Source organism: Dipteris shenzhenensis, chromosome 25, assembly GCF_047967505.1.
Source record: "Dipteris shenzhenensis isolate YYH24624 ecotype China chromosome 25, Dip_SZ_1.0, whole genome shotgun sequence".
NCBI lineage: Eukaryota > Viridiplantae > Streptophyta > Polypodiopsida > Gleicheniales > Dipteridaceae > Dipteris > Dipteris shenzhenensis.
In genome coordinates this window covers 22,235,728-22,244,733 of record NC_141620.1, presented here as the reverse complement: position 1 = coordinate 22,244,733, position 9,006 = coordinate 22,235,728, and the positions used below count along the sequence as shown (strand labels likewise).

The 9,006-nt window shown below is 41.7% G+C and overlaps 1 protein-coding gene across 1 annotated transcript; it reads right to left on the bottom strand.

Annotated features, from left to right (window-relative positions):
- Positions 1-4,144: 4,144 nt before the first annotated feature.
- LOC147885615 (small ribosomal subunit protein uS11y-like) lies at positions 4,145-5,715 on the bottom strand. The gene is made up of 6 exons (XM_087396113.1): positions 5,565-5,715; positions 5,193-5,318; positions 4,976-5,021; positions 4,786-4,871; positions 4,455-4,584; positions 4,145-4,374 (listed from the first exon to the last, which is right to left on the bottom strand). Exons 1-6 carry the CDS (start codon positions 5,565-5,567, stop codon positions 4,307-4,309), a joined length of 459 nt encoding a protein of 152 aa, XP_087252239.1. The 5' UTR covers positions 5,568-5,715; the 3' UTR covers positions 4,145-4,306.
- Positions 5,716-9,006: the final 3,291 nt, after the last annotated feature.

Sequence of the window (9,006 nt, the reverse complement as noted above, 5' to 3'; positions counted from 1 at the left end):
AACAAAACCCTGCTAGGAACTTGCAAAATGATTGCCAAAGATGGAACACAGAACCACCTCCATCTCATGCAAGAGCCTTGACCATGAGGCTACCAAGCCAATGATGACATAAAATGGAATAAATCAGCGTCCAAAACATAGGAATAAATCAGCGTCCAAAACATAGGAATAAATCAAGGTCCCCAACATAGGAAGATGAAAACCTCCTTATGAAGACATTCCTACACAAGTTTCATTGGTTGCTCTTGATGATAAATAAAAGACTATTCTCTCATTTCATGAGAGCGTCTATTAAAGCTATATTATTTCCTTTTCAGCCTGTGCCAACCTTTGTTACAATAACAGTGTTGTGAGCTTGCTATTTGAATCTTTAAAAATGAATGCACCAAGGGATCCCTTATTATGCAATGGATTGCAATGTAATGCCAATCCTACCAAAACATGATAAGACTGCACAAAGTTAAAGGAAGAGGCTCACATGAGAGAGCTATCAACATTATCAAAAGGAAGGTTATAATATGATCCAACACAAACCACATAGGTAACACCTATTACCAAATCCTCCACATCCTCCAATCACGTTGATGTAGATCAACATCCTCCAATCATGCTAATGTACACAAATCTCAACACTCCCCCTCACTATGAAATGAGAGGTCTATTGCACTACTATCAAATGATATAATCTAAGGAGAGAAGCCTTTATCAATATTACAAGGTTTTGAATTTACTAGAAGACATGGTGTTAATTTAATACAACACACTAAGTGATTGATTAATGTAGATGACTCTGTGAATTTTCTTGATCTCCTCGAACTTCATATGCATTATACCTTGGGCCATCCTCACACAATCACCAAGTGATTTGCACGTCGATATAATCGGCTTCCATGAACATACATGGGGTTTATTGTACTTCCTCCAAGCCAAGAGGATAGCAATAGCTCCTTCAAATGGTAATGAGGACACTTCTCTTGTATGATAGTGGAAGTATAAGAAAGAAGGAGGGTCTTAACATTTTGCTCTCATGAAGATCAAGGGTAGTGTCCACTCCTTCACAAAATATAGAGAAATGATGCATAGCCATGTCACATCAAAATGACCATAAAATTGAAGATATAAGCATAAAATTTAGTCGAAAAATATACGTCACTATGATATTTACCTCTGCAAAAAATCCCATAAATGTTATGTTGGAGACCTCACTAATATGGTGTACGAGTCTATAATTAGAAGAAGCAAAACGTGAGCATGAGCCCGCTCATCAAATGCACTCTCTGAATCAAGGTTTCTCTCCATAAAATATGGCAATAATAAGCTCTTGATTATCAAGAAATGAATGAATGTTTGCCATATGTGAAACAATTTGCTGCTTTAAAAATGGAGTCCTAAAAAGATATGAAAGGACTTCCCAAGCTTAAGAAAAAGTGAAAAAGACACAACCAATGTGTGTCAAAAACAACTGCCCAAATGAAGTGGCCAATAAAGAAAGAAGACATAAACTAGTCAATCGTAGGGTTGACCAGCTATAAGAACCCTAGCAAAAGTAAGCTTCGCAGACCATTGCCATGTGTCACAAAAGTAGAAGGCTTTCTAAAAACCTTAGTCTCAAACTTTTCAAAACAAGAGTATGAAAGCCAGAAGGGACAAGTTGTCGCTCGCCATCGTTTGCGGGCAGATCAATTGGCTACTAGAAAGAATGAAAGCTCTGAGTCTTTGTAACAAAGAAGCTACAACAGTGTACAAGAGAACCTCTCAGACAAAGAGACTTGAAAGATGACAACAAAATAAAGCCTTCCTGGCAACTAGGAGCAATTAAGATGACTCATATTTCCAAAGCTTCAATAATACCATGCACTATGGAGTAGGTTGCTAGCATACTCAATAATACCAAGCATTATTGAGTATGTTGCTAGCATAAACGTTGCAGACATATACATTCAGACAAGACTGAGATGACAGCTAGTTTCGAAGATAAGGTCTTTGGTATGATAATGATCTTGTGAAGAAAATCTACAGCTACAAACACAATGAGGAAGACCTTTTGGCAACCCACAATCCAAAAATAGAGTGCCTTTTGTAAACATGGAACAATAGCAAAAATGAGTCCTAGCAAAACACATATCAAGGACTAGCTACTATGACATCTCAACCGATGTCATCAACCCCCAACAATGATTGTAGACCATAGTATAAAAATATGCTCTCACACATACATATCCACACCCTTACATACTAGAGCATCCACTTGTATAAAGGTCTCCATACTGAGTTTATGTCAACACTCCAAAGGTGATTGTCAAACTCAACCATGCTAAAGGCTGGTACTAAAGGAGAAGGCTTATCAACAACTAGTACACGTTCTCTTCATTCAAGCTACAACTCTTAAGAATGTAATGTATCATCTTAGTCTCTCCCAAGCAAGCATTTCTAATCGCAAAACGCTTAGATAAACTAGTTGATAGAGCAATGCACCACTCCAGAAAGAAAAAATCTATTGCAATACTCTCAAAGCTGCAACGTGAACAAAACCTTCTTGCTGTGAAATTTACATGAATCCAAGAACATGCCTAAACTCATACTCTTAACACACAACAAATAGTGCAGTTTCGTTCCCAAACTCCATCTGAAGTACAACACATAATGCTAGAAGTAACTTCTGCAAGATTTACAAAATATGGGCAAACAAAAGATACAAGGAGTTCACACTTCATATAGCCAAGGGACTACATAGAAATGTCTTTCATTTAAGCTCCTTCCATTTCCTTCCTGCCATTTTCTCCCTTCTTTTGTGGTAGAATAGAAAGGGTAATGTGTTCCTCCACGTTCATAATGTTTTATTTTCAAAAGTCTTTAGGCTTTAAAGCCCTCTTCCAACATTTGGTTGCTTAACTCTTACCTATGTTAGCCTGGAGTTAGTGGAGATAGGGTGAGATTTCTTGTAATTTTTTGACGCAAACCAAATCTTCTAGAGCTCTTTATAAACATCACATTGCATTTCATTGAAAGGCTGCCTTCAACCGAGGGACGGGATTGCATTTTGTGGTAGTGGACAAACTCATCAAACAAGCCTAGGTCAAGCACACCACCAAGATATCCCCTCTTATTGAATCAAGTGTTTAAAGCACCATGAATTGCCATCAGCATTACTAGTGGTAAGGATGCAAAATTTTTGTGGAAATTTTTCTACAGCTTTCCCAACATCGCTCCCTAAAGACAAACACAACCACCTTGATACTAGGAATCTACCGAGTGAGGATCTGATAACATCCATCACTAAGAAAATTTGAGCTAAATGACAAGATTGAGATATAATATCTCCAAGCATTTATCAATTGGTACTAGCACCGACCTCAGCGATTCTTGGTAACTTTTCCAACTACTTTTGAAACCATATTAGATCCAAACCCTTGGGACTTCCCAGCTGCCCCCATGGAAGAGTAACACCATGAGTGTGAGGCTTCAAAGATCAGGCACTTCATAACAAGGATTACACATTGTATCTCATCAATAGCAGATGGCAGCCAGATCACATATATTAACATCCCATTTGGAGAGAATAGACAGCCTCTATAGCCTGAGCCCAATGCTTTTTGGAGCATCCATGACCATTTAAAGAAAATTGCTTTGGATAGGGATGGTTGTAGTAAAGGAAGGAAATGAGCATATCAATCAATCAATCCATCAAAAGGGATCATCCCAATGATGATTGTGCCATTCTTGGAAACCATAAATTGCATAGTACCTGAAAGCCTCTTATAGATACAGTATTTTATTCACAAGCCATTAGACTATGAGTATAGATGTAGTCAACGTCACTACTTTCTCCAAAACAAAGCGGAAACAAAGTGGAAGGCAATTAAGGCAACTTCAAGACTGAAAGCACCCGCGCTGACAAAGCACATGTTTTTAAAAAAACACACAAACTTACATATTCGTTGTATTATTTCTGCTCATTCAAATGAAGGCAGATATTTCAGAGGTAACATATATGACGTTAGATGGTCAAAGTTAGATTGCATTTCTGCAAAACAAAATCCAAACAAATAGACGATACAAATTTCTTTAATACTCACCTCCACGACTAGAATAAGAGGAACATTTAGTACTCGGGACATCCTTTTCATATTGCAAGACAAAAAGCTGAAAGTAGCTCCAAGACCTTTAAAATAGCTCTTTCCAATATAGTTCCAAATCATTGTCTAAATGACTGTCCGGTCAGTTATGCATCACATCTTGACCATGCTAGCATGTTCCCGCCAAAAAATAGAATCTCAAATATGCAGGCACGAGATTGATAACCATCTCACAGCCTGCGACCTCTTCTGCCTCCCTTTCTCCTAGTGCTGTCAGTTGGTATAGGCGTCACATCCTCTGCAAATACACACTCGTATCATCCACTTTAATTTGACACTACCCATGCAGGAAGAACCAAAAAAGTATCACCGGCTTACCAATACGCCCTATTCGCATGCCAGAACGGGCCAACGCTCGCAGGGCTGATTGAGCACCTGGACCGGGAGTTTTAGTCTTGTTACCACCAGTTGCACGGAGCTTAATGTGAAGAGCAGTGATGCCTAGCTCCTGTACAGAGTAACGGAAACGCTGAATGGATGAGGAGACTAGTCGTTGCCAGGAACCATCCCAACATTTCAACCAAGAAAATAAGCTGAGAACTATCCCTTATATACAAGCTTCCGTATAATGTTGTGTAGCATTATTCAAACATCCTCAAAAAGCAGCACTCCGCTTTAAATAGCAAGAGAAACGGAGTTAACACATTACCTTGCACTTCTGAGCCACATCTTGAGCCGCAAGCATTGCTGCATAAGGGGAAGCCTCATCTCTATCGGCCTTAACCTTCATGCCTCCTGAAATCACGGAAGACCTCTATTGTTACGGAGCATATAATAGGCAACAAAAAGTACAACAGTGCGGCGTTCAATAAAGATGCGTTCACACAAGAAGCATTCACCTGTAACGCGGGCAATGGTCTCTTTCCCGGAAAGATCTGTGACATGCTGAAGAATGCACAAAAGCTCAACTCTCTCAGAAGGCAACCTCCATTGGCTAGTATATGCTCAGAGACAACGCCAAGGAACCTATCTAAACATATAAAAAACCACGGAGAGCAGGGTGGTTTTGCAGCAACAATTTTAGAAAACCCAGCCAGGAAAAATAATCAAGCTTACCACGAATGTGTCGTTGAAAGATGCGAAGATATGCGCCACGCCAAAGACATGTTCACCGTCTCTCACGGCAGGGCCGGCCAGGGTCACAGTCTCCTCCTTCACATCTTTGGCTTTCCTTTTACCGGACTATGTTGAGAAGTAAGAATTTAAGGCCAGTCTAAGTCAAACGATTATAAATGGGACAATTAAGCGTAGTCCAACAAGCTAAGAGTCGTCACGATAAACCGATTCTTCACGAGAAAAAAGCCTACAGGGGCATTGCAAGATGGAGACAGCGGACGACAAACCGATTCAGTATACAATCGAAGCGAAAGAGATCGAAAAAAAGCAGGCCAATGGCGAAGCGAAGGAAGAAAAGCAGGAGCTACGTACCATGGTGGAGGAGAGAAGGGGAGAAAAAGAGGGGAGCGAGAAGACGTCGAGCTCCGAGGCAGCAGCAGGAGCAGAAGCAGAAGAAGATCGTTCTCCGGAAAGACCTTGTGAAAGTGAGATTGTGGAGGAAGAAGACGACCTCCCAACCCTAAATCCCCGAACCTCCCATCTCTCCCCCCGAACCTCCCATCTCCCCCCCCGAGCCTCGTCCCAACCTAACCAACGCTTCCCTCACCCTGGTTGCCGGGGCAGAATTTCTTACTAGCCACCACGCTCCCCCCAGATTTAGTTTTGGGCCTTACATGACAGTCTGACGACACTCAGATTCGGCATGGAAAGTGCGTAGTCGCGCATTTCTCGTCTCTCGGGGCTGCCCCTCAACTTCTCTCCACAAAAACTACGTCTCATTTGAGAAAGACATCATCTGCCCGCCCCTCGAGGAGGAAATAGAGACTCGAGGATGGTCAATGGGTGTGGTGGTTCACACCAGCAGAGCAGGTGGTCGTCAGGCTGCCACCAACCTGCGATTGGTGTGGGGTTGGTGGAGATGGAATGGGCCACATCATGTAGCAGTTGGAGGAGTTGGCCATGGACTAGGGCGTCCTTCATGGGTTGGACACAAATCTTTTGTGTTAGTGTCCGGGCATGTCCTTCCTATCAGGCTAACCAGGACAATAACCCTTCACACCACCTTTTGGACGATGGTGGGTGTGTGGTGTGAACCCAACCTTAACACCCTCGATGCCCAAAAACTCCCACCTAAGGAGTTGCTCACTAAAATTGGGCATGCATTTATGCTCCCAACATAACCGCGCTCAAAGCACAATAATCAAGCACAACACCAATAACACTAGCAACATCAGTATTAACATGGAATCACCCACAATACCGATCATCTAGCATGGCAAAGCACAAGCTAGTCAGGCATCCCCAACTAACCACACAAAGTATCCACTAGGACCCCCGCCGCGTCCGGTGCGCTCCTATGGAGTACTTTGTCATAGTCTCACTCGACTAAACATAATAATGTCCAAAGGAAGATATATCAGAAATATAATTTCCGTAACAAGCTGCCCCGCCCGCATACAAAGCTGAAACCCGTCTAATCCATCTCTCCAAGAAGCTGAGTCTCTGCATAGTACCCTCCAAGAAGGACCACACCCGAAATCAAGAAGAAGAATGGCTAGAGGCTGAGACTCTGTCCTGGACCAATTCACGACCTCCCAAAAAGTGAAGATATTATCCAGTATGCTACACTCTTGGACAAAACCGGTCTGTGTCTCGTGAATGATGTCTGGTAAATGGAGTCTCAAATGCAGGCTCAAGACCTTGGCCAACATCTTGTACGCTGTGTCAAGAAAGGTGATCGGCCTCCACTGACAAATATCATACCTTTTGCCCCCCTTCGGAATCAGACAAGTGCTACCTCTACTCAAGGAAGGTGGAATGGATCGGCACTCGAAAATCTCCTAACAGGCTAACCTGGGAGTTGGTGAAGAATGATAAATTATGAGTGCCTAGTAAGAGGTAGCCGCCAGCAATGTCACGGCTCTAAATAGGAGGAAAACCCATTTAGAGTCGGTTCCAATGGACCGGCATCTCTGAAGAAGCTGACGATGGTATGCTATTTTTGCACCCGCCCCCAATGTGGGCACAAGGGGTTGGCAGGTTTCTACATGGGGACCTGCCAATGTGATAAAGACCTCCAAGACAATGTCGATCCCCAAGCATGGGGACTAGCTCTTATGTGCTAACATAGGGACCTATTTTGAAATTCTTTTCAATTGGGGGAACCTATTTTGGCTCTCACCCAATTCCTTGTGACCTCAACTTGGACATTAGATCTTGGATAATATGTGCATGATAGGTGTTGGAAGATCTTGTAATTTAGATCATGCAGTTGATGACATTATTTGATGAAGTTTGCCCCTCTATCACTCACCATCTCTCGCGGACATCCATCACCTACAAATATATTGCTCTACAAGACTATGGAAATCATTGCTCATGTTGTGTTACCCTTTGCTTCCTTGGACTTTTCCCATTTGGTAGCACAATCTATGGTTTGGTAGTAGAATCTATGTTCACCAAAATAAACTAGAACTCTAAAAAATCAATCCCCAATGCTCAAAGGGAGCTGATAGTTCCCCAATAGTAAGGGGGTTGTCATTCAAGAACTTCGGTCTTGGTTAAGCATGTTGGTAGCCATCACTCTCCATAGAGTCTTCGGAATGTCATAATAAAATTTGCCACCACGAGTTTGACTACAAAACCTTTCTGACTTCGAGTTTGTCACAGAGAGAGAGAGAGAGAGAGAGAGAGAGGGGGGGGGGGGCGGGGGGCGTGGGGGGGGGGGGTAGCTTTTCCAAAAGCATGTTTGTTTTATTTTTTTTAAAGCTTGTATTTTGTAAATGTATTTTTTTAAAGGGAAATTTTTTTAAAAGGGGCCATGTTTGGCACCCAGAGGAGGGCGCTAAACATGACCCCTTTTTTAAATTTTTTCCTTTAAAATATAGTTTTTTAAATAATTTTTCAAAAAATCTCCAAAAAAAGGGTGAAGTTGGCGCCCAGAGGAGGGCGCCAACTTCACCTTTTTTTTGGAGATTTATTTGTTTTAAAAAAACTAATTCTTTAAATTTTTTTATAAAAATCACCAAAAAAAGGGCAAACTTGGCACCAACAGGAGCGCACCGGTGCCCTTTTGTGGGTGCCAAGTTTGCCCTTTTTTTTGTTATTTTCATCCAAAAAAAAGGTTCAAAAAAGTCCGAAAATGAAATATTTTGCACTAAATTTTTTACCCCCTAGCAAAGACGGCCCTTTTTGAGGGCCTTCCACTCCAAATTTGGCCAACGTTGCTTCCAAAACGTTTTCGAAATTTGTGCATAGATCTAGTTATGCCGTCGATTTTCCTTCAAAAAGTTTGGAAATCAGAGTTGCTACGAAAAAGTTATAGCTGTTTTACTATTTGGCAAAAATTCCATATAATTTTTACTAGTTTTCATGCTTTTCTACAGGCTTGCTTGCCTTTCACACGAATCACCTACACTTTCTAATTGTTGCATAATTGTGATTACTATGCCAAGAGCCAAGATGCTCATTTTTTGGGGGTTTTAATGTTTTTTGGGGGGATGTGGGGGGTATAGCTATTTTTTTAAATATTTGACAAGAAACAAATTACAAAAAATGTCATCTTTACCCTTACACCTATTCTTGCATTCAATACACATTGAATGCTATTTGTCAGACATCAACTATATAAAGACCCCCTACCCCCCCCCACATCTCTCTCAAGCTCTCGTTCTCTGTCAACTCCTCCTCCATACCCTAGCTCTTTGTCCGTCTCTCTCTCCCCCCTATCTTACACCTCTCTCTCTCTCTCTCTCTCTCTCTCTCTCTCTCTCTCTCTCTCTCTCTCTCTCTCTCTCTCTCTCACATCCCTCTT

Excerpts from the sequence above, each read along its gene's own strand:
- LOC147885615 (XM_087396113.1), bottom strand. Across the intron at positions 5,022-5,192 it reads CTTTCAACGACACATTCGTG|CATGTCACAGATCTTTCCGG; the intron begins GTAAGCTTGATT and ends TGCATTCTTCAG. Across the intron at positions 4,872-4,975 it reads GACCATTGCCCGCGTTACAG|GAGGCATGAAGGTTAAGGCC; the intron begins GTGAATGCTTCT and ends CCGTGATTTCAG.